The following is a 26,196-nucleotide window of genomic DNA, read 5'->3' as shown; positions in this document are numbered from 1 at the left end:
TGAGATCACTCTCAGTCAAACCGTACACAAGCATACCACGCGCGTTTTTTTTTTTTAAGAACAGAGGAGTCTGCCCCTCCTGCTGCGGAATTTAACTAACATAAAACGTTAGGGGGCTCCACATCCGCCCCTGCAGAATTTAACTGTTTCTAGTGGTACTTGATAGGGTCTAGAATTCTCAAGGTTTTTTTGTTTTGTTTTTTTAAATAACAGAGGAGTCCGCCCCTCCTGCTGCAGAATTTAACTAGCTTGAAAGCTAGGGGGCTCCACATCCGCCCCTGCGGAATTTAACTGTTTCTATTTAGTAGAATTAATATTCCTACTCACGGTCTGCTGATTCTCTTCCTCGGAAGATCTCGTCAACCCTCCCGGTGTCCAGCCGGACTGATCGAGACAGTCCCGTCAAAGGGCTTTTGTTTACCTCGGCCGAGGATTTTCGCCTGTGTCAAAGAGCCCGCTGGAACCGTTCAGGGCGTGTTGAGATCCCGGAACGAGCCCCCAATTTCTGTCAGGTTTATTTCAATGACTGAATAACTATTAAGAGAAGAGCAACAGCAAACAAACCACAAGTGAGACAGAATATTAAGCCTTTTCTCGCGAGGAGAACGATAGAGAGAGGAAACTCGGTTACAATCTCCATCAATTCTGAGTTCTCCCTCCACGTGCTCCTCTATTTAATGTTTTGGTTGCCCTGGTTACAAAGGCGTTGCTACACTAAAGGGAGGGAAGATTGTGTCTGTAGCAACGCTGATTAGCTAAGGAATGTAGTGTGGTGTGAATTAGCACTTCATTGTCGGCCCGTGACCCCCGCAGAGTTTGTCCATCTGTTCTTCTACAGTTGTCATGGCCGAGTCGTCCGCGAGCAAGATCAGATAACTCCTGTGGAACAATGCAACTAAACCTTGGCTAGACTTTATCTACTTAGTAAATTAACACGCAATAACAATGAGTGACTTGTCCGAAACCCTTGAACAAGACTTGAGTAAATATGGGATAACTTGTACGCAACCACTTCAAACTGTGTTTACCTCTTACAGGAACAAAAACACACAGATAACATAAGGACAGGAAGGACACATATGGCTGACAGAGATCAAAAGTCACTCAAGAGAAAGAACCTAGATGAAAGGAAAGCCATAAACTCGTAATAAGTACAAGGCTTTACTTAAATTATTCCAACACAAGTCAAGTCAAGTTTATTTGTATAGCCCTAAATCACAAGCAGTCTCAAAGGGCTTCACATAGACAGAAATTGACAATTATTCTCAAAGCATCCCCTGATCTTAAGCTCCCAAAAGGGCAAGGAAAAACTTAAAAACCCCTACCAGGGGAAAATGAGAAACCTTGAGAAGGGACCACAGATGGAAGGATCCCCCTTTCAGGATCACCAGGTTGAAATGGATGCAGAGAGGGCACAAATGATACAACATGAAAATCAATTAAATAAAAAGTGGATGTCCATGTCATAGCAGAGGGCTGCCGAAGGAGCCCTCAATTGTCCTGGCAGTGTCTTCGAGGAGGTTGAGCTGCAGTTCCCCCATCCTGAATTGGCCCACGAGAATCCAGATAGCCGCTGTCAGCATGGGTGCCACCTAACCACCTCCCCGGCCGGGGAGGGAGGGAGGGAGGGGGTGGAGAGGGAGAGAAAACAAACTCCAGCCGAATCGGCCACTACAGGTTAGTTAAAGGCCATGTCATAGAAATGTGTCTTTAAACGTGTCTTAAATGTTTCTACTGAGGTAGCAGTCCTAATATCCATTGGTAGGGCATTCCAAAGCTCTGGAGCCCGAATAGAAAATGCTCTAGAGCCTGCAGACATTTTCTTGGCCCTCGGTGTCGCTAAAAGGGTAGCGTTTTGCGAACGAAGGTTACGAGACGGAACATAAGGAACAACTAGGTCGACGAGATATGAAGGCGCTAAGCCATGCAGCGATTTATAGGTTAGTAGAAGAACCTTGAAGTCACATCTAAAATGGACCGGGAGCCAATGTAAGTTGGCTAGTATTATCACCATGACAATTGCGAACACACAGAAAGAAAATAAATAACTGGAACATCACTCAAACACCGGTGATCCCATCGTGAGTCCCACATATGGGATGGTTAACTGAAAGTCCAATTGAGCTGCAATTAGTCACGAGGAGGATTTTCCTTGGGGTGTGGCCCCAGCAGCAAAGCAATTGTGTCAGCACTAATATCCACTATCCATTTTGTTGTTGGCATATTTTTGATAAAATGGCCGGGCGGGCCTCACCTTGCTTCCAGCTCGTCAAAATCAATCTTCAGCTTGGACAACTTCACCTGCAGACGTTCACGCTCTGTGGCCTCTGAGTCCAGAGCCGCACGGGCTTTCGCCAGATCGGATTCTTTCTTCGTGTCCCTGAGATGACAGATATACACATAAACTGAGAATATGGAAAATTTCGGGCAGTCGGAGAAATCAGCGTGAACAAACAAATACATACAGCCGAGTTAAAAACCATGACAATTGCGAACACACAGAAAGAAAATAAATAACTGGAACATCACTCAAACACCGGTGATCCCAACATCACCACAACAAATTCAATGTCGGTCACACCCTGAACGTATTTCTTTTCCTGGGCCACGATGTGACTTTTGACACAAATACCTACGCCGCCACCACGTTTTGTAGCCAAGTCAGGACAGTTTGTGTAAGAATCACTTCGGTTCCTGCAAAACATCATGTAGCCTTCCAAGCAAGCACGTCCATCGGCCACTGATCCTTGGAGGTGTGTCTCTGTGAAGCACAAAACATCAGCGAAAAGCAGTTCGTGATGAGACACGATATCTTGCACGTGACAAGACAGCCCTTCGGTGTTATGATGGACGACAACCAGGTGATTTGCCCGATCTACCGACGGCATCACGCGAAGGAGGGGCATGACGCTCTCCAAAGAATCCTCTGCCATCTCAGCAAGAGCAGCAGTGATTTGTGGATTTGCATGAAGCCTTCTCTCATCCATATGCAGAATATGCAGACCACTGAGCGAAGTCACTCTACTCAGAGCTACGTACCCCATGCCGTGTTCGAAAACACCTTTCAGCGAAACTGCAGCCTGTGACGTTGTCATGCCTTGTACCTTGTGGATCGTGCAGGCAAAAGCAAGCTTGATGGGAAACTGTCGGCGCGTCACTCCAGCCTTGTTCAGCTTCTCCTCCAGTCTGTCAATGTACACGGGGTTAGCAGCACGCGCTGTGTTACTCACATGATCGAGTTCCAAGCCAAGTTTCTGGACACGGGCTTCATTTGGATAGTTCACCAATTTGACAACTTTTGCAAACATCCCGTTGCACAGACCTGATTGAACATCAACGTTCCGTGTGATCATAACACGAGCACCCAAGGCAACTTTGATTGAGTCCGGGAGCTCATTCTTAGCGCCTTGCACAGGGGAAGCTTGCCTTGCCATTCTGCCAGTTCCTTTGTCTTTCTTGTAGTCATCCGCGTCAATCTGCACAATGTCCTTATGAGACAGTTCCAGCATCGCAGAGTTATGGCCATCCACCTGTTTATTGGTGGCAAAAACATGCAGAATATGCTTTGGACACATTTCTGGGGAAGTGTACCTCGTGGCAAGGAGAGCTCTGTCCATTTCCGACAGTTCATCTGACTTTTCTTTGACGCGAAGTCGGTTCAGCAGTTCGGCAAAGGCGACATCGTCTTTCTGCCTCATGATGGCGGTGAGCGTGATCTTTTTGAAGTCGTCACGCCAGTGGTCCGGCCGCGTAGGATCGTACACGCACAGAGGTTTGGACTGTCTCACGGGAGGGAGCTGAAAGAAATCTCCAACAGCAAGAACAGACATGCCACCGAAAGGTAAATTAATTCCTTTGATTTGTTTCAACCTGGCATTCACGTAGGCGAAGAGGTCTTTCGACACCATGGAAATCTCATCGATGATGAGTATTTCGGCGATGGACAGCTCGGCTCTGACTTCGTCCAGTTTATTGCCCAGCCCGTGGTACGGGGGTTTGAGACTTCTCGGCAGTTTGAGTAGACAATGCAACGTTGCCCCGGAAATGTTGAACGCAGCCGTGCCAGTGAAAGCTGCGAGAACAACCGTTTGCTTGGAAATGTCGGCCTCCTCAGCCAGTCGTGGTAGTCTCTGCAGTATTTTGGTAGCCTCAGCGTGGATACACTTGATGAGATGAGATTTGCCGGTCCCGGCGCCACCGTTGATGTGGTAGAAGAACTGCTCAATGGGCTTTGAGCTACACACACGTTTTATGCACCAATCTCTGACCTTGTAGAAGACGGACGCTTGCTTTTGGTTCAGGTTACGATACATGTCGCGTAACACCGCGGGATCGATGGCAGCAGGCTCTGTCACGATGGACATTTGCGTTGTTTTGGACCTGACGTTGTAGTCCGGGACATTTTCCTCCACGTTCTCGTTGACATTTGCGCAGCGGGAGTTTTCAATGACCGATTTCAGGTATTGGCTCAGACCGTGTTCAGCCTTGCTGATGTAGCTGCAGATGTATGCGATGCAAGAGTAGGCATTCACGATGTATTGGATGTCCAGGTTTCCATCCCAGGTAAGAAGCAAATGGCGGTTGTAGTTGTTGACCCAGCAGTCTTTCGGTTCTCGCTTAAGCACGACAGAACTCGACGAGGCCGTCATGCGCAAACAGTTCATGTACTCGTCACCGGTGAGCTTACATTTAGCCAGTAGCTGAGGCAAAGTCAGGGATGCCGTTTCAGGCTCATTCAGCAGATTTAGCACGGGAACAAGCTTGGCATTCGACGCCAACCGATCTTCATTGCGTTGATCTCGATTGTCGTCGTCGACGGGCGCAGGTCTGACGATCATTGTTTCATCGCACGGTTGTTTGGGGAATCCAAAGCGGCAATTTGCACCTTGGTGTTTGACGCACGATTTGGAGTGACTTTTGCTGTGCATCTGAACCTCTGTGACCTTTTTGTACAATTCCGGTTCCTTCTGCGGGTCCGGCAGCTCGGCCGAGATGTAGCGAGACACAAAATGACAGATGGCTCCATCCGTGGCTTCCTCAAATACAGGGGCACCTCAAACCCATATGAAACAATGAATGTGAGGACTTCCTCTGTGTTGAAACTCCAGTCGGTAAAAGTAGTCGACGACCTCACCAATCGGTTGCGCCGGAGAGAGGATCAAATCTCTGAACAGAGCTTCCACACGCTTGTCAAACATGCGCATCGTTGTCACAGGATTGCTGCGTAGGATCTCACACTTGTTGGTAGCCCAGTCAAGTTGGGCGAAATTCACTACTTCACCTTGTTGCGCTTTGATGGCGGTGATGACCTCTTCCCAACGCATTTCGGCAGCAGAAAATGTGCAAAAGAACGTGGGTGTGCCCAGCTGCCGGATCATAGCAAAAAGATCTTTGGTGGTTTTCTCCCAATAGGCCGGCGTACCTCTCAGCGGTGTCATGAATCGGACAGCATCTTTGCTGCGCACCAGTTTCTCAACTTCACGTTTGTCCTGAAGCATGGCATTGTTTATCCTTCGACCATCCCTGGTAAAAGGCTTACCTTTGCGCAGCTGTATTGTCATGCTCGACGTTGCCTGGTAAATTTCAGTCACAAACTGGGCAAAGAACAAGTAGTTGGTATCTCGAGCAAAGCGTTCATCCACGCAACACAGACGGGTTGGGAAATATTTGCTTGGTGTGAGTTTTATTGCTCTCTCTTCATCGAGGGTGTTCTGACCAGTGGGAAACTGCACCGGAAAAGCCATGGCCTCAAGCTTGGGAGTCTTGAAAAAACTTACTGGGTTGTTTCTTTCTGCAGGAGCAACACAATAAATGCCCTCTGTAAAACTCATAATTTCCTCTGCCACATCATTGGGTTGGAGACATGATTCAAGTATCACTCCATCATTTGGTTGATCACCGTCTTCCGAATTTTCTTGTTGCTGTTTGTTACCACTGTTGTCATGTTGAGAGTCACTGTTCATCCCACACAGAGCATCACTTTCAAATCTGTACATCTCCTCCAGAGCTTCCTCATTGTACTCACTGTCGCTCATTTGCGTTTCATCGGAGCTGCTCTCATCGTCAGTGAGGGTTGGGTCGCAAAGGTCCGCATCGTCGCGAATGGTTATGTCTCTGTACTGTGGATGGACTTGTTTCAGTTTCATCAGAGCGCTCATTAGCTTAGACCAAGTGACAGTTTGAAAAAACTGATGGCCTTTGTAGCAAAGCCGTCTCTTCAGTTTCACTCTCAACATCTGTGACTTACTTTTTAGTCTGGGCAAGACATTGACCGTCTCTTGTACTTCCGATGGCACGCACACCACATTTCCACGAATGGCTCGTTGTTGACCTTTGGGAAGAGGTACAATTTTGGCAAATGATATGCATTTGGAAATGAGGTGTCTCTCCAGTATGTTCAATCCACAAAGTTCCTTTGGAATATCAGAGAGTGTGAGATTGTTCGCAACAGCAAGTGCAGGCATTTTACCATCTTTGAGGTGACTATAGCAAGTGTGACATATCCACTCCAGTTTTCTTTCAGCTGGTACGCTGCACGAGGCCTGACATTCATCATCACAGATATGGACAAATTGTCCCGTGAGACAACTTGCAACAACATGTCTGTTTTTCTCATAAAATCTACGTTGACAAGCGCGTACTTGGTTCGGAAACAATGCTCTGTGGCAAACAGTGCAGACAAATGTGGGGCCATTCTTAATTTGGGCTTTGAATACCTCAACAGCTTTCATGAGCACACAGTCATTTCGCTCCCTACATAGTCGGTTTATGACTTACCGTTTTTTTCCGTGTATAGTGCGCCCCCATGTATAGTACGCACCCCTAAAAATGCCATGCTGATGCTGGAAAAAAGCTTGTACCCATGTATAATACGCACCCAATTTTTATGAATTTTTTTAAAAAAAAATTTTTTTTTTTTTTTTTTTTTTTAAGTCCCAATGATCGTCACACACGCAGGGAGGCAATGGGTCCCATTTTTATAGTCTTTGGTATGGTCTTAACTAGGCTGGATGTAATTTTTTTTGTTGGCGTTGATTTCTCCGACTGCCCGTAAACGCACCACCGCGCGGTATGTGTGTCAATGTGAATGTTCGCTTAACATGTCCACTTTGTTATTGTGAAATATCTTGTGTAGAACTCATTAAAAAAACTTGCAGTAATTTAAAATGTATTTGTTCAACAGTATACAGAGTTTGCCAACTGAATCATGTGAATTAAGTGAAGATCCACCATGGCCTCCCTCAATGCTAACATTAGCCAAAGATGCTACACAGCATTCATATATACTGGAAGACGTCCAGTCCTGTGCATGAATGCTCTTGTTTGTTTGTGTTTACAGTTTGCGCATGACAGATAAGATTGTTAACTATGTTTGTATAGTGGACTTGAAAAAAAAGAAGAAGCCAAGTCTCGTTGTTCTGAACACCCCCTCCACACACCGCGCTCCCAGCATGCAACTCACATCAACTTGCACCTTGTATACCTTGCTTACCTTACGTGTGACTGGGACGCAACATCTTGACGCCACTGGCTTCTTCCCTTCACCTCTTCCTAAATTGGTTTGCAACCAAAAAGGTTAGCTCAATCTTCTAAGTAGCTAAATTTTGGTGCAGATGTTTTGTAAGATTTTCTTTTTTACCAATATGAGCTACATATTTGGTTTTAGGTTGCATAATCTTAAATTAAAATCAAAACTGATAAGGTCAGAAGCTATTGATTGTTAGCAATCACTAGGTGACCTTTCAGAGCATCACTCGGCAGTGTGTGTGCGTGTGTGTATGGACACAAAGTAGACGTGATGACTCTACCACCCAGAGCAGACTGATTTATGGGCAAAAACCATGAGAGCACCCACGGAGAGCGTGGAGAGGATTAAAAGCCCACCGCCTAATAAAAAGTGCTCACGGCCAATGGGGGGTACCGGGACCTCCTGCGGGCGCATGTCGCAGCCAATCAGAGCGTAGCGGCCGGCTTGATGAGCTTTCATAATTTGGTCATCGCATTGTGTGCACAGTAGTGGTCAGCGTCAAGTGCTGTGAAATTATGGGACGTAAAGCCAAAAGCAAAGACCTGATGAGGTCGTTGCTGAAAAGTTAGACACACACACACACACAAGTATAGATAAGATAATACTTTGTTGATGCTGGAAAAGTGACATCATCTATTTGGGAAAAAAAACTCCTCCTTTTCCTAAGCACTATTAACAGGCTCTCTTTCATAAACATCACATTCATAAAAAAAGAATCCCTTTAACATTAAAACAGTGGTTAAAAAAAAGTCTGCACACCCTTCCTTGTTCAAATGTAAAATAATGAAATCAAGATAAATCAATCCCAAACTTTTTTTTTCTCCATTATTGCGACCTACCTGTACCATTAAATTCTAAAATATTTTTTTTCCAACTGGCAAAGTCAAAATAAGTGAGGTCATGAAGTTGAATAAGTGTGCACACCCTGTATATATGCAATACAACAAGTTCACTCATTTTGTTTTTAACTTCCCGCAACAATAAATGTGTCATCTTGCACGTTGAGACAACAGACAAAATGGATGAACTTTTGTATTCTTTTTTTTCTTGCCCACCCACTCACACACACACAGACACACGCACGCACACACACACGGTCATCGCGTCTGGGGCTTTTTTGACTAAAGTAAACACGTGCGAATGATGAATCTTCTTTCAGATTGTGGGAAAAAGTGTTTGACTTTCTCACAAGCTCTCTAAACGGCTATTAAATCCTCAATGTGTACACACGTCCAGGGACGGGCTTGAAGCGAATGGGGGAGAAAAAAAAAGAATGTTTTACCTATGTGGAATCTTTTCTGGGCTTGTTCGTCATTATACAGAAGTTTGGGATGGGAGCCATCAGCGGGGCATTTGTTTGAAAATCCAAATGGGGAAATAATTTGTTTTTCTGTGAATGGAGAAAAAACAGAGGATGGTGTCAGCGGATTGACATGGACTGAGACTCACTAAGGCCTTTTGGTTTACCAATGTATAGTGAAAATGGGGGGTCAGCGAGGGCACAGAGTAGCCATCCTTGCGTAGGAATGTATCACGAGCAGAGTTGGAGAGCGGCCACGACTGTGTTTCCGTGTGAAATAGCAACTTAAGGCCACCGTGAACACCTGCCGGACAGTGCCCCGTTTGCGCCCCCCCCCCCCCCGCCTCCGTGCCTCCCCCTTGCCCCTCAGAAGGCCTGTAAATCTTAAGGGAGAACTGAGGTGCCAGCGACGTGCTGAAAGGGAACCAGGGAGGATCCCGGGGTTTAGTGCGAAAGGTCACTTGTGTGTAAGTAAGGCCCTGATGCTGATGACCCAACACACGTTCGAGGATCAGCCGCTGGACACCCATGACGGACCATGAGCTTCCGGGAAGACGGTAGCTGTATGGGGGCTGCGGCCAGAGGGCTTCTACTGACAAAAGCCAATTGCGCTCATTAAGAATATTGGACAGAAAAAGAAAAAAAAAGATCTCAGAGCATGTAATGTGACAAATAAAGCAGCAGAACACCCGAGTTAGGTTGCGACGTGATTGCACTGACAGCCTTGAAAGGCGCTTGAAGCGGCATATGCTCCAGTCAAGACGTCAAATAAAAGACAAATAAATGACTGAATTACAACTGCGACTGATCCCACATTTGCCTGTGAAAACGGCAAGAGAAAGACGCGGAGGGGTCCCGAGCGCCCCCTTCATCCCGTCCCTCTTGAGTCAATTGTTGGGGAAGCGCGGTGTCAACCCCGCGCCATCAATCACCCCGTTTCAGAGGAGGGCAGACAAGGCAGGGACCCGCCCCGCAGGACAGGGGGGTGGAAGTTCTCATGCCCTCCCCGCCTCCCGAAGCCCCACGCCCCTACAGACTGGACTCGGACAGCTGGTCCGGCCATTAGGGTCGGCCCGGGACCTGAGGGCCCCTGCACAGCAGCAACAGCTGCCAGCCCACTGGCTCCAAACACCCCCCCCCCCACTCGCACTACTCTATGAAACCCGTATTAGAACATTCCTTTGCATCGCCTCACAAAGATGGCGGCAGTAGGCATCATCCTCGATTATTTGCACTTCTTGGGCTCAGTTTACTGTGAAATTGTTGCTGCTGTTTCATTCTTGTGTGTGTGCTGCAAGCGGTTTGCAAAACATCAATCACGCCAGAGCACCCAACTGTCCATTTTGTGATTATTTTTCTCAGTGGGTAACTCACTTATTAAAAAAAAAAAAAAAAAGAAGCAAAATGTCCAACTGAATGCTATTTTATATTTGAAATGTTGAAGTTGCGATTTAAATTGTAAATTTTTAATCTAACCGAACGGCCACGACAGGTGGCCCTCAAGGGTCAATCTTAGGACCCCTTTTGTTAAGGAGTACATTCTTTTTTGTTCTTTTTTGTTTTGCAAATGCTTTTCAATGTTGTGATTTTGATTTGGTTGAGTGAAGCATATTGACTTGCTTTCGTGTGCTATACAAATGTTACCTTGCCTTTAACAACATCGACGTCTATAAGCGCTACCTTTCGAAACTGCATGTTAACCACAAACAGCTCCCTCCGAGCTCATTTTTCCTTGACTGTGATTGCGTTTATCCTACAAATATGCAACCATGCCATTTCTGTGTGACTTGTGGCTCGCAAATGCACGCTGACTGACATAAACGCATGAATGTGCGGTGTGTGTGTGTGTTCCAAGAAGAACGGGAGAGGCGTTAGAAGAGATTACAACACAGTCCCTCGGGGTACTTGTTACTCATGCGCTGCTGGCAGCGGCGTGGTTCCCACACTTCCACCGTCGCGAGGTGAGAAAGACTGCACCCACACCGCCCCCACCTACACCTTTTACGTGTCCCAGCAAGGCCCATTTAAGCCGGGATCATCGGTCCTTAAAAAAAAGGGGTAGAGAGAAAAAAAAAAACACTCAAGCTGCCTTGTGCGCAATCCAAACAACTGCCAGCGAGTCACAATGCAAGTGCACCACTAAGGTATAATTATTACTGAAGCATCCCATAAGGGACCCCCCCCCCCTTCCTCTACAGCAAATCTCGATCTCACCCTGCATGCACAGAGTTCAACCAAGAGATGTCCGTCAGTCACAATCTTGCGTGACTTCTCTCATTGCATAACGCAATGCCAGTCTTCCGAGAAAGTGGGGAGTAAAACTGGTTGTCATGCAGACACAGTGGAACCATTGCCAGCTCATTTTCCATTGTATTTTCTATTCTTCTTTTAGATCAGAATTTTGTCAGACAGCATGACAGTCGCTCTAATTCAGCAAGGTTTTTTTTTTTTTTTTTTAGACAATGATAAATCTTTTTCCATGAATTTTGGTTTACCGTATTTTCCGCCCTATAAGGCGCACCTAAAAACCTAAAATGTTCTCAAAAACCAACAGTGCGCCTTATAGTCCAGTGCGCCTTATATATGGACCAAATTCCTAAATTTAAACTGGCCCAAAGCATTGTGTAGTGAAATCAATCATAAGTGGCCCGCTGAAGACTATGAATCATGACTCAAAAAGACTATGGATCATTATTTTATGATTATAAAGTAATTTGTTCTGTCTGAAGTTGAAATAAAAAAGATAAAATGGATAAAATTAATGGTGCGCCTTATAGTCCGGTGCGCCTTATATAAGGATAAAGTTTTAAAATGGGCCATTCATTGAAGGTGCGCCTTATAGTCCGGTGCGCCTTATAGGCCGGAAAATACGGTAAGTTTATTTCCAGTTAATGACTCTTGTATGGAGCACAAATGTTCTCACACATTTTTGAAGAGCAATGAAATGACTCTTTTGTTTCTGGAGTCTGATTCAAAGGACGCATCATGACAACTGTCCGCTGTCTTTATCCGAGCCTATTGAAGATGGTGTGAGATTATATGTGATTCTAATCCCTACTTCATTATAGTGGATGGGTTGAGGAGAGCCTGATCAGGAGTTAACATGTCACAGCAGCTGCGTTAAAAAAAAAAAAATACATGATGCTCATGGATCAGAAAAACAAAGATCAGGTCCCAAAAAATGTTCTTCTGGGTTTTAATGAGTGTGCTGCATTCCAGTCTGTGGCCCAGAAGCCCACTTGAGTGATAAGGGAAGCCGTAATGGAATAAGACGGGGTGGGACAAGAGGGAAGTGTTGGTGGTTGACAAGGTTTAAGTGCTGTGCGCCTGAGGGCAAAAAAGGAAATATCTTCAAGGATTGCTGACCGCTTACTTTGTAGAAGGTTTGAATTCAGCCACGAGCCACGGGCAGAATTGATCATCTGCATGTGACGACTTCATTGCAAAGATAATACGGTTCAGTTTTTATGTTTTACTTGAAATGTCAACTAAGTGAAGTCCGTGCTGCTATTAATATCTCGCTTCTCAGAAGCGGGCCACAAAGGTCAAGTGCATGTTTGGAGCAGGTAGCAGTGCTCTCAAGAAAGACTCGGTGCCGATGAGGAGGAAAAAAAAAATGGTGAGGTGCGAGGGCATGGGGGTGGGCTGATAGTGGCAGACATTCCACCCTGGGGGGAGGGTGGGGGGCTAATTCCACTTTTATTAAAACACAAAGAGGAAAATAACCAGCCAGTCTATGGCGGCAGGAAGTGGAAATTGGCGTGACGGTGGGGTACATCCATGCTCGCATTCATAATAATAAAAAAATAAATCACATCATTGTCTCTGGACCTGGTTAATCTTTTTGAGTGAATCTCAAACCAGCTAGCTTCTCCATTTCCTCTTTGTTTCTTCCCCCTCCCAGTGTTCTAAAAACGCCCCACAGATGTTTCTCCACGGAGATTTCTGTAGCGCTCCTCCTCCCGTTTGTGCGTGTTTAGTGCGGCGTCCTGCAGCTTCAGGTTGTCTTATCTGTCCCCGGGTGGATCCTCAAAGGCTCGCCAGTACTAATCTCTCCTGAATGGATGACTTTATTGTCGGAGCAACTTTACAACCAGGCCCTCTGGCCGTTCCGACCCCTCCCGGTGACCTGGTCACTGTCTCCATGGCAACTAATGCAGGAAAGTGGGATCATGCAGCAAAGAGGCTGAGGCCTCCCCAAAATAAATCTCCAAATAAAAATATATATTTTTTCATTTTCTTCATTTCTACACCTTCCTAAACAAATTTACATCTCTTCCTCAAATGCCCCCCCTGGAAGAGAAAGCCAACGGAGACAATCCAGAAATTCCTGCATGCCATTGTGTCCTCTCATAGTCTCTAATTTAAGAGCAGCTGTCGGGTCCTGCAAACCCTCAAGCATCAAAGATGGCTGAGGAAGAAGATGAGGAAGAGGAGGAGCAAGAAGACCCCCCCTTTTAAGCCACTTTCTTAGCTTGACATAATGACTTTTAACACCTGTAAAAATGGAGGCAAAATTACAAAGCACTCACTTCAAATCATGAAGACTGCAATCTACGGGAGCAAGCTACAAATATGTCTAATTGGACCAGGATGAACGATAATGCTAAGAACAACTCCTGTGTATGTCTCGCCTGAAGCTTGTAAAGTGAAGCTTCCCCGCGAGCACCTGTTCCTCTGAGGAGGAACCCAGGCTCATAGTCACCTGTTGCTTATTTTTGTTTCGTGAGTGATGATTGCGGCGTGTGTCATGAGAGCTCATGACAGGCAGCTTTCTCACAACAGAGGAGACACAAAAATATCATTAGCTGCTACTGCTGTGTGAGGATTTATTTTACGGCTTGAGGTTCTCACACTGGTGTTGGTGGAGGACGTGTTAAGACAAGAGGACCCTGCTGGATCCCAGATGTGGTCCACACTCTGCTCCATAATTACACCGTGGACTCTGTTGTGGGAGCTAATTACTAGGAACGGCTAGCTAACGCAAACCAGCGCATGGATGCCATTTGATTTATTCGACCTCGGATGTCTGTGTTGCGCATGCGTGCACCCCCCCCGACACACACACACACACCACCACCCACACACACACATATCGCAGACAGATGCGACTGCAATAACATTTCACAATGTTTTGTCTGACACATACAAGAATTTATTCAACTGATGCACATTAGCAAGTTCCCGTTTTTTTTGTCTCGCTGTCGTCAGCTCACCAGTACGTGTGAATCTTAATACTTTGGATGGTTGATTCTAAAAGCCATCTTGGGGGTCTCCAACCCGCACTCCCATGGACGCGCTGTTTCGACAGCTTGTTCTAATTCCGCCTCGTTCGCCGAACCACCCGGAGGACAAACAGGGAAGCGGAAGCACCTCGCTCCCATATTACTTCGAAAAAGAGCAGCCCGAGGGGAGCGAGGAGGAAGAGGGTCAACGCAATCATAGGCGGGCTGGAGGCCCGGGAGTGAAGGGGGTCACAAATCAGACCCACACCCTTTCATTAACGGGGGAATTCTTCTCCCTCGGATAGAGTCCAAACTCTTTGCGGTTTTTACGCAAATTAGCTTTCAGTCTCTCTCAAGTGAAGTTCTCCAGGATTCTGCCAGTTTGACCTCCAGCATTAATATTTCCATATGTGCTATTTCTCCAGCAATCATAACTTGGTCTCGCTCACATATTTAGGGCAATAGGGGAGAATTTGTTAAGTGAATTAAAATGTCATTGTAACGTGAAAAAGAACAAAAGTTATCTGGTTGTCACCTAGCTTCTTCTCTTCTTTTGGAAGTTCCTTTGGCACCACGCTGCCTACTATAGTTTAGACTTGGTGTTGCAGTATGTATGATGTCATGCATTGTGTATGTATGCCTCCAGCTTTGTGTAAACAGTTTATCCAAAGCCACTTTTTTTTTCCGTTCCGAGTGCACAAATCAAGGCCCGACTTGAATCAAGCCAACTTTTAATGGAATTTAGAATGGTGGGTTCCATTTTTCACTTCCTGCATATCTAATGGCCAACTTGTCTCAATACATTTCTCCATGATACTACATACCAAATCCTGCTTCATCGATCCCCGAGCGAGGGGACACCATGTGGGAAAATCGGCTCCCTCCGAACCGGATCGATGTAGGACAGATAACAGTGTCCACTGACCTTGGCTGACATGCGTGGAAATCCTTTATTTGTGTGTGAGAACTTCCTGGTTTTCTCCATCAAAATGAACAGCGGCGAGGTCACCGCTGGAACGAGCCCCTGTGGAAAAAAAAAAAACGAGTGAGGGTCAAAGGTGCAGAACAATTAAAGCGAGCGCTTTGCACTAATGTGGCGCCTTGCGGCAGTTGAAGGACGTTTTTATTTACCTGCTGCCGCTTTGGATTTAACAACATGTGACCTGGAAAGAGAAGCAAACAAACAGTGCAAATTGGCTGCAAATGTTAAATTGAGCCTGATATTGATCATTTGCATCTTCCCATGATTAAAGTAGTTAGCATTTGTTAGCATGCTCACAAAACCCTTCAACCAAGAAAGATTTATTTTTTTTACTATGAGAAAAAAAAGAGTGGAAAAGTATGTTGAATTCAGACAGATTAATGATAATATAATTAAATTTGTGGTTTGCTTCCAACCCAATGAGACCTGAAATCTCAGTTTATTTGTCTGCCATTTTCCTGTAGAGCAGTGCTTCTCAAATAGTGGGGCGCGCCCCCCTTGGGGGGCGCGGTGCTATTCCTGGGGGGGCGCGTGTGACCCTGGGGAACAGGCTTTTTTTTTGGCAGTACTAGAATAAAGTGTAATTGCGAATCTTCACAGCAGGGGGCAGTGGCGCTCTCATTGTTACTTCTGTGACGTTTGCGACAGTGCAACTTTTTACGACTTACAAGACAAGTTAGGATAGTCACGGTGGGGAAGGGGGGGCGCGAATAGTTTTCTTCTTGCTAGGGGGGGGGCGTAACAGAAAATAATTGAGAAGCACTGCTGTAGAGAGACTCCATCGCTTTCTGTCCATTTTTTCCTCTGAGAAAATTCTCAACAAACCTCACAAATGGTGAATTTTTATCCCATCCCGGTCGTTTTTGCAACCTTCCCATCCGCGTTCGCTGTGGGAACCAAGGGCACAGATACGAGCAGGATGTGGGAGCCTAGGAGCGCCCGGTGGGTTAAACACATAACGGGGGTAACTAGGGGAAGGGAGGGGGGGGAGTATTAGCACACGACTCGACCGCTTGTCTTGACTGTACATGTGCGTGGGTTCCAAAGTGTGTTTGAGGAATCACAAGATGGAAGGATAAGATGATCTCCCACCTACGTAATTCTCCACTCAGCCATGTCAACATGATGACTATCTCTCACTGGAGTGGCAATAAACTTCTGTCAGGACGAGCCTCCTGTCATGTTATGTTAAGATTTAACTGTACAGGGCCGAAGAGGAGCAGGAAGAGAAAATGAAAAATGATACCGTGCCTCTTCCCTCATCATTTCGGAGTCATTACAGGTAGATTTGTTTTTATGACATATAACTGAAACGCTGGTCTTCAACCTTGGCATCGTTATCAAGCATCCACCAAGTCCTCGGCGTGCCGTCGTGTTTGCAAATCTCTACAGTACATATTCCAGAGGTGGCACTATGGGAAAGCAGAGTCATATTGTTCTCAGAGTCTAGAGACACAAAAAGGCAGAAAAGCAAAGGGAGGAGCAAATGCTAGAGTCTGTTTCGTATCAACGCGGTTCGCAAACACGGCAGGATAAGAAAAGTCAGCGCCGTGTGCGCAGTCAAGTCATCAGCTTCTGCAACTGCTCTCGCTGGCCTTTGTGGTGGTTGAAGTGGGTGACTGTGTGTGGTCCGCGTGCTAGAGGAAAGAGAGAGCAGATTTGGACTGTCTTCCACACACACAACCACACACACACTCTCAAACGAGAGCAAAAGACACAGCGGTCCAATAAACTGCGGCCCGGCGAGCTCGCCAAGCTTGCTTTTGTCTAAACGAGAAGGACGTCGCCGACGTCGCCGCCTTCGCACAGACGGGCCGTCTAAGCGGCCGAGGGCGTAAAAGAGCAGAACAAATTGGCAAAGCGAGAAGAACATCTTCTCAACCGTGGCAAATGCTAACGTCATTTCCATCAGTCAAACAGCTGCAAGAGGCGCTCGGGCAATATGCAGCTGATTGGCCGTCGACTGCACCACATGACTCAACTCGTCAACCGCAGGAACTGGTAGTTTACAGAGTTGCAAAAAAGCAGTCGAGAGTTAAAGAGAAATTGTTTGACTGCATCTTCCAAAAGTCTTGAAGCCGGAAGTTTTCCACTTTGCTGTGGAGGAAACTCGAAACCCTCGGATCGGGTGCAACCAGCGTGGTTATTTCCCACAATTGGGACTGCATAGCGAGCAGCCAGATTTCGATATCTGACACTAATCACTCATTACAAGTGTATCTATTGTGCAACGAGCCGCTAAGAAGAACTTTGACAGCTGCTGCTACTGCGTCCAACTCGCCGATTCCGGGAACGTGTCAATTCCCCCCAGAAGATGAGTGCTTATTTTTCTTCTTCTTGTTCTTTCAATATACATTTAGAAAACAGAAGCGACACACACGTGAAGTTTCTGGTCGCCAGCATGATCTTCGGATCCAAATATTTCTTTACCGTGTCCAGGAAGAGATTTGATGCTTTGGTCACAGATTAGCTTTGAGCTGAACAACATGTCATGAAAGTAGCATTCCGGGAGTGTCTGGAAAGAGGGGATCAGCGTTAAGCTAAACGGGGGGGGGGGGTTAGGGTCGGTTCCGAGAGGTTTTAACGCGGCACCTGTCGGGTTCTGGATTCGTGTGTGCAGCTGTGCTTTCGATCTCAAGCTCGGCCAAGACGGTCTTGACTCATATCACCCTCTGTTTGAATCGCTCACATAACCATGGAAGAGCTCCAACGTCAGCGATACGTAACACAAGGAATGGGGCTGGATTTGAAAATAAGTGAGTAGCAGTTTGACGTGTCATAAATGAATCCAAACAAACCGTAACTCAGCTCCATTGTTGTTTTTTCCTCCTTTCAGAGCGGCTTCAGAAAACAATGAACCAAAGGGCTCCTTTCTGTTAACTTTAATTGAGCGATGTAAAACAGCAAGTTAAGGCCCCGTCTACATTTAGGACTTTGTCTCCTCGATTATATACTCATATTTATTTTCCTCTGTTAAATGGAAACTAGCCCCCAGCACCTCGCCCTCCGAACCCTTGAGAGAATAGCGCAAGCGATGTGACTCGAGGCCTGTGGGCAGTCCTCGCAAAAGTCCATTTATAACCCGATGGCTCCAAATAAGCAGAGGAAGCAGGAGTTGCACTTTCCCACAGTGCTGCAGGAGGCCAAACGCGACTTCTCCTTTATGACCGCATGGAAAAGTGCACCAACACACAGAATGGGCGGACTGGTGGACCGTGGCCAGATAACACAGGCTGAGCGACTTGCTATCTGATTAGCCAACTTGAAGCTAGCCACGCATGCTGATAGCGGCATGTTTTTAATTCTTTATAAAACCTGGACACGAGTATTGGTTGTTTGCTTAAACAACTCAACTCAACAAAGAAGTCACCCATGTTATGATTAATATTATAGAGGAAATTGAGTTTGAAGCAAGTTAGCAAGTTTAGCGTGGTTCGCTACTAGCCACACATGCTGATAGTAGCATTTTTTAATTTTTATTATTGGACACATTTACTGATTGTTTGCTTGAACAACTCAACTTCAAGAAAGAAGTCAGCCATGTTTTGATTCATATTATGAACTACAAAGAAGGGAAGTTTGACGCTAGTTAACAAATTTAGCATCTGCTATCATACAGTTTCATTTCCAGACCAAAAACTTGTCTTTGAAAGGCTACTTTGAGGGGGTTTGAGGTCCTCAACGGCCACATGTTGTCATTCCTCATCTGAAGGCCCTATGGAAGTGGTACTAACAAACACAAAGTGAGTGACAGGAAGGAAGCGAGTCCTTTGAGAGGATTGACTACGAATTAAATCAGCGATTGCCGCAGCAAAGCCGAGGACCCCCATACAGACAAGCGTATCGCGTTTCAGACACGCACACGTCCGGATACATTACAGTGGCGACGCTGGCCGTCGGTCACGTCTATCAACTGGTTTACTTTGAACTTGGATTTGAGCAAAATGCAGGATCCCGAAAGAAAGCCTGCATCATATTTCACAGGGAGGATCTCTGTTTACAAATCCAGATGGTAATCATTCACAACTTCTGGATGGATGAGGGCGAGAATTTGGTCGCATTTCCCCGAATTCAAATGGGGAACATTAACAAGTAATTACCGTTTTCTTCCGTGTATAGTGCGCCCCCATGTATAGTACGCACCCCTAAAAATGGCATGCTGATGCTGGAAAAAAGCTTGTACCCATGTATAATACGCACCCAATTTTTATGAATTTTTAAAAAAAAAAAAATTTTTTTTTTTTTTTTTTTAAGTCCCAATGATCGTCACACACGCAGGGAGGCAATGGGTCCCATTTTTATAGTCTTTGGTATGGTCTTGACTAGGCTGGATGTAATTTTTTTTGTTGGCGTTGATTTCTCCGACTGCCCGTAAACGCACCACCGCGCTCCGTGCGCATGAAGCGTGTTTGAAGTGAACAGCAGAGAAGAAAGGAACAAGGCAAAGTGTTGTGAAATAAAATATTACCTGTAATACGGATTTAGGTAGAGAACTGAACTCTCGCTCTTTATATAGCTGACGTGTCTTGCTCATCCGTTCTGCGCATCTGTAATGGCGGCCTCCGCATGATATCCGGTTTGCGTGTGTGCGAGAGCGAGAGAGAGCGAGAGAGAGAGCGTGCGAGAGAACGCTCAACCGTAGCGCGCCGCCGACCGCCCAACTGCACCGGGCTGGTCGATTATTGTGACAGAGCCGTCGCTGAAATTTAGAAGATATTTTTAAAGTCCTGATGTACTTTCTAAAATTTAAGTGGACCTCAGTGCGCACTGCGCAGGGAGCTTAATTTGGTGCGGTCGCGCAACCGCAGCGCGCCGGGCGCTCACTGTCGCATTGCTTAAAGAGCGCCTTTGTGTTTTAGGATGAACAGCAGAGACCAAAGGAACAAGGCAAAGTGTTGTGAAATAAAATATTACCTGTAATACGCATTTTGTTATTTGCTGATTGAAACTGCTAATTAAACTGTGAATTGAAACTAATAGGAAGAAAACAACTCTCGCTCTTTATATAGCTGACGTGTCTTGCGCATCCGTTCTGTGCATTTTATTTCACAACACTTTGCCTTTCTTCTCTGCTGTTCACTTCAAACACGCTCCATGCGACCGCAATGCTCTCGTATCAGACGCTTGCTCGATCACCTGCTCGGTTGCTGTCCCGTGCGCGCACGAAGCGCGGTGGTGCGTTTATGGGCAGTCGGAGAAATCAACGCCAACAAAAAAAATTACATCCAGCCTAGTTAAGACCATACCAAAGACTATAAAAATGGGACCAATTGCCTCCCTGCGTGTGTGACGATCATTGGGACTTAAAAAAAAAAAAAAAAAAAAACATTTTTTTTTTTTTTTTTTTGTACCCATGTATAATGCGCACCCCAGATTTTAGGACAATAAATTAGTTAAATTTTGCGCACTATACACGGAAAAAAACGGTAGTATATTTTCAAAAGCGTACTTACTCTGCGCATTGTTTTGGTCTTCAGTGAATCAGATTTTTTTGCCATTATGCGCCTCATGATTTCCTGATGTTTGAATCGGAATTCAGGCTTGTTTAAATAACGGCGTGTCATGTAAGAGCGCTGCCTGTTTTGAAACCCAACATCGTCACGGTAACGTTCTGTGATGTAAGCGCGTCGTCTCATCGTAAAACACTCATCTGTCCTATAACGACGTGAGAAACGGGAAAGGTTTTTCTTCTTAAACTCATGATCCGTCTGACAACGTTGTGTAAAATAGGACTTTTGTTTGGCACAAAAACGCTTGTCCTGTTGACAACGGGTTCTAATATAACCCAATTTCCTTTGTCTTACCTCTGCAATTTGACTGTACTGTTCCCTCTCTTTAGAGTTTTTCATCATTCTCTTTAGTTCCTGTTTTTTACGTCTCACTTCCAATTTTTCTTTTAACTTTTCTTGTGCTTTTATTTGTCGTAGGAACTTTTCTCTACGAGATTTTGGAATTTTTGTCACATTTGCCAGCTGTTTACCTGTAGTGAAAACCAATCCACTGTCGTTATCGGTAAATTCTTGGTGGTGACGTTCACCTGAACACCGTCTAGTGTCGCTAGTCTCAACACATGAGACAATCTCAGCAACAGGTCTGCTTGCGGCAACACGGATTTGCGTCATCCACTGCTTCTGTGTCAGCGTTTTCTCTCGTGTGTCTGTCTGTGCATTAAAACTGAGAGATGAATAGAATTCAAGTCGACGTTGCAATGTGATCAACTGCAATTTTCAAAACCGCAAAGGCTGCAATTTGAAAAAGAAAATGTGCGTATATTTATTTATTGAATGACTACCATTTCAGTCAAACTGTTTTCTAAGTTGTATTTGAGGTAGTGCCCTTTTTTTGTATTGAAGTTAATGTATCGCTTGTGTTTGGTAAATATGTAGAAAGAGAACCTTAAAAAAATGGCAGATTAAGTCAAAAACAACAATGACATATGTATTGTTGGCTGTTTTTGCTTCGTTTCAGTTTACTTTGGGGTTGAAGAAGGATGACGTGCACCTGCATCAACAACCTCCACCCGAAGACCACGACGAGTTGGCCACCTGAAAGTCAATTTGGTCTGAGATATTTATTTGTTATTGTTACGACATTGTCTTGAAGTCTGTTCCATGTTTTTGTCAATAAATGTCTGACAGTAAAGCCCATAAGTGGCCTTACGATATTTCAGTTTTGCAAATATATATATATATATATACGATGTCTTTGAATCTCAGAAAAAGAGATTTCTGTAGTTCAATCTAATAAGTGAAATTCTCAAAAGACACCTGCCAAAGTGTTATAAATCAAGCAGTTCAATTCACAAGTAAGCAAATAGTTTTATTCATGTTTTAAAAATACATTCCGTTTAAAAAATAAATATAATTACCATGCCTTCAAGTATAAAAACAATAATATGTAATAAATATCTTCTTTAAATAATTCATACGACTGTTTGCAATAAATAAGGTCTTAGATTCACAATGGCTTTTTTGAATGAGCAATAAATAGGTTATCTACAGAATAAAAGAATTAAAAAACTCAGTGCGTCATGCAAAAACAAATACATCATCAATACGTCAGTGGGTTACGACACGTCAGTGCAGATCCAACAACTTAATTCACTTCATGTTTTGCCCAACATTTCCGACGGGCTTCAGTGGCGGACGTGACTACCGCAATAAACTAAACATGGCGAAGACCTTGGCATGTTTTCCCCTTCGCCGTTCTTTGCGCCTCAGCGCCCTCTCGCCGTCAACAATGAAGATGTAGAGCTTCCGCAGGATGTTGTGTCAAGCCGATGCTAGCAAACAATTATGGAAAGTGTCAGTGTCTGTATTTTCTCCCACCTCTGGTGGTTTTCCATTTCTGGTTCTTACCTTGCTAAAGTTGGAGCTGGGGCAGTTTGCTGGAAACTGAGGTGCTTTGTAGTGCTCCAGTAAATGAAAGTTGACATTGTTTTGGAATTCATCATCAAACTGATATTGAAATTAGTCACAAGTCAGATATGTTTTACAGCCAGGAGAAGACAATGAAGGTGCTTTCTGAATTTCCACTTACAGCTTTCTGGTGTTCTTTAGCGGTACCCAGAACCGAGTCCCAAACATGAGCAGAGGTCAGCAGGTCAGAGGGCGCCGTTTCCTCCTCACTTGAGGTGTCGCTTGATGGCAAGACGGTGGTCGCTTCTGTCAACGGAGCGCCATTGGCTCGCAGTACTAGAAAAGCCACCAAGCCCACCGCGAGAATTTGCGTGTCTAATGCGGAAGCAGAAGAAAATCATGAATGAATGGCAAAAGAGGAAGAAAATTCAGGAAACATTCATCACTGACTTACACATGTTGGGCATGTTGCGTCGAGATTACTCTTGCCTTGACCGCCTGCTCTCGTGGAACATGTCTTGACTTCTCATTGCACAGCCGTTATATATTCTACTGACCGCAGGGATTTCCGAATACCTTCCGGTTTCAATTATATACTGATGAAACAGAAAATACACTCTTTTTTTTTTTGGTGCATACAGCAGAATGCAATTACACAGAATGAAAAAAGACGAATTCAATCATTTTTAAAGAACAACAACTTTATTTCAATTATTTCAATTAAATTTCAGTACAGGTCGGAGCAGATTTTATTTAAAAAAAGCCCATTCAATTGTATTGTTATACAATATTTTTATAATGTGACCATGTCAAAAGTCAAAGTCTGCTTTATTGTCAATCCCTTCATATGTCAAGACACACAAGAAACCGAAATTACATTTCCTCTATCCCACGGTGGAAGTGGAATTTCCATCATCATCTTCCAAACGTGCGCCAGTGGCTTTGCTCATCCTTATTTCCTGGAAGAAAAACGGACGTCAAAAGAGAAATATTGCTTCTTGTCGCTTGAAAGATGTGTCACCTCTCCGTTGGCGTTGATCAAGGTAAAGTGGACCTGGCCTACGGGTCCCCAGTTGGACTGTGTCTCCCAGACTAGATCAGAGGGAGGATTGTGGTTTCGGCCAGCGTCAGCCGCCCAGATCTGATGCATGTAAAGGTCATTGAAATATTGAGCACCTTGTATCTGAGATCTTCCAGATAAGATTGATTACCGTGACACTCTCGTGGGCCTTCAGGATGAATTCTGCGGCAAACTTGAATACGATGGGAGCAGAAGATCCAATCTGGAGCTTCACCTGCCAGTTCCCCAAATTCTGATCCTAATAGTTGAAATTGATCTCAACAGGTTAGTCGTTACTGGAAAATGTGCAAATTTCGTAAGCTGTTCCCCTTTGACACATCCACTGACCTCATCAACTGTATTGCGAAGTCTGACATATTTGCCGTACGAGTCCACCTCATCCAGAGTGACCTGCTGCTCATCCACAGTGGCCTGCTGCTCATCCACAGTGACCTGCTGGGCGACTTTAGGTCGAGGCAAGCTCAAACCCTCGCTGTCCTTCGGACGTTTCCTCTTTTTGCTGGCCGACATGGTTTGGCGTACCCTGGGGACAAACGTGGAGACATTAATTGCTATGAGAGCAAACGTTGTGGTATGTTCTAAAGCTGTAAAAAGACCTCTCCTCCTTGTTCTGGGTCCGCTCCCTCTCTGTAGACAGAGCCTCCTCCAGATCTTTCACTTTTTGGCCGGCTTCCAACACCATGCGAGACTCGTGCTGGCTTTGGACCATGCGCAAGTCCTACGTGAGACGTGAGAATGACTCAGCTTTATTTTCATTAATTAAATAAGCGATAGTGATGGTAATTACCGACCGCGGAATGCAGCTTCTTTTCAAACTCCAGCTCATCTTTAAGGATTTGAATGTAATGCGACTTCCTGAGCAAAAACAGTATTAAACCCTCGACGCAGTCAAATGCGCTATTTATATTGATGTGCGACTATGGGATGGTTAACTGAAAGTCCAATTGAGCTGCAATTAGTCACGAGGAGGATTTTCCTTGGGGTGTGGCCCCAGCAGCAAAGCATTTGTGTCAGCACTAATATCCACTATCCATTTTGTTGTTGGCATATTTTTGATAAAATGGCCGGGCGGGCCTCACCTTGCTTCCAGCTCGTCAAAATCAATCTTCAGCTTGGACAACTTCACCTGCAGACGTTCACGCTCTGTGGCCTCTGAGTCCAGAGCCGCACGGGCTTTCGCCAGATCGGATTCTTTCTTCGTGTCCCTGAGATGACAGATATACACATAAACTGAGAATATGGAAAATTTCGGGCAGTCGGAGAAATCAGCGTGAACAAACAAATACATACAGCCGAGTTAAAAAAACACCAGAACAATCACCATGACAATTGCAAACACACAGAAAGAAAATAAATAACTGGAACATCACTCAAACACCGGTGATCCCACCGTGAGTCCCACATATGGGATGGTTAACTGAAAGTCCAATTGAGCTGCAATTAGTCACGAGGAGGATTTTCCTTGGGGTGTGGCCCCAGCAGCAAAGCAATTATGTCAGCACTAATATCCACTATCCATTTTGTTGTTGGCATATTTTTGATAAAATGGCCGGGCGGGCCTCACCTTGCTTCCAGCTCGTCAAAATCAATCTTCAGCTTGGACAACTTCACCTGCAGACGTTCACGCTCTGTGGCCTCTGAGTCCAGAGCCGCACGGGCTTTCGCCAGATTGGATTCTTTCTTCGTGTCCCTGAGATGACAGGTATACACATAAACTGAGAATATGGAAAATTTCGGGCAGTCGGAGAAATCAGCGTGAACAAACAAATACATACAGCCGAGTTAAAAAAACACCAGAACAATCACCATGACAATTGCGAACACACAGAAAGAAAATAAATAACTGGAACATCACTCAAACACCGGTGAGCCCATCGTGAGTCACACATATGGGATGGTTAACTGAAAGTCCAATTGAGCTGCAATTAGTCACGAGGAGGATTTTCCTTGGGGTGTGGCCCCAGCAGCAAAGCAATTATGTCAGCACTAATATCCACTATCCATTTTGTTGTTGGCATATTTTTGATAAAATGGCCGGGCGGGCCTCACCTTGCTTCCAGCTCGTCAAAATCAATCTTCAGCTTGGAAAACTCCACCTGCAGACGTTTACGCTCTGTGGCCTCTGAGACCAGAGCCGCACGGGCTTTAGCCAGATCGGATTCTTTCTTCGTGTCCCTAAGATGACAGATATACACATAAACTGGGAATATGGAAAATTTCGGGCAGTCGGAGAAATCAGCGTGAACAAACAAATACATACAGCCGAGTTAAAAAAACACCAGAACAATCACCATGACAACTGCGAACACACAGAAAGAAAATAAATAACTGGAACATCACTCAAACACCGGTGATCCCATCGAGAGTCCCACATATGGGATAGTTAACTGAAAGTCCAATTGAGCTGCAATTAGTCACGAGGAGGATTTTCCTTGGGGTGTGGCCCCAGCAGCAAAGCAATTATGTCAGCACTAATATCCACTATCCATTTTGTTGTTGGCATATTTTTGATAAAATGGCAGGGCGGGCCTCACCTTGCTTCCAGCTCGTCAAAATCAATCCTCAGCTTGGACAACTCCACCTGCAGACGTTCACGCTCTGTGGCCTCTAAGACCAGAGCCGCACGGGCTTTCGCCAGCTCCGTCTTGTAAATGGCCCTCAGCTCATTGTATGCATCTTGAGGAGTGTTTTCTGGGGTTGCCATTTTTCGAATTTGCTTCTG

General features: G+C 45.2%; 1 protein-coding gene and 1 long non-coding RNA gene across 26 annotated transcripts in view; both read right to left on the bottom strand.

Annotated features, from left to right (window-relative positions):
- Window positions 1-26,196, bottom strand: part of LOC133155361 (lamin-A-like) — a 76,685-nt gene that overhangs the window by 8,452 nt on the left and 42,037 nt on the right. Inside the window, exons 1-12 of one of the 25 annotated variants that reach the window (XR_009714660.1) lie at window positions 16,128-17,151; window positions 15,861-16,003; window positions 15,185-15,216; window positions 14,979-15,077; window positions 8,811-8,918; window positions 7,493-7,551; window positions 6,248-6,331; window positions 6,026-6,119; window positions 3,592-5,955; window positions 3,427-3,530; window positions 2,637-3,322; window positions 2,255-2,380 (exon numbers count right to left, since the gene is read on the bottom strand). Coding sequence is in view for 24 of the 25 variants with exons in the window: in XM_061280591.1 (XP_061136575.1) it covers window positions 2,526-3,322; window positions 3,427-3,530; window positions 3,592-4,928 (2,238 nt within the window). In the remaining variant the exon portion in view is untranslated. The other 24 variants (XM_061280599.1, XM_061280598.1, XM_061280601.1 and 21 more) reach the window with 24 other exon arrangements.
- LOC133155370 (uncharacterized) lies at window positions 22,019-22,752 on the bottom strand. The gene is made up of 2 exons (XR_009714661.1): window positions 22,575-22,752; window positions 22,019-22,492 (listed from the first exon to the last, which is right to left on the bottom strand). It is a non-coding gene; the product is annotated as an uncharacterized LOC133155370 (long non-coding RNA).

This window comes from Syngnathus typhle, linkage group LG6 (assembly GCF_033458585.1).
Source record: "Syngnathus typhle isolate RoL2023-S1 ecotype Sweden linkage group LG6, RoL_Styp_1.0, whole genome shotgun sequence".
Lineage (NCBI taxonomy): Eukaryota > Metazoa > Chordata > Actinopteri > Syngnathiformes > Syngnathidae > Syngnathus > Syngnathus typhle.
This window is presented reverse-complemented; position numbering and strand designations above follow the sequence as displayed.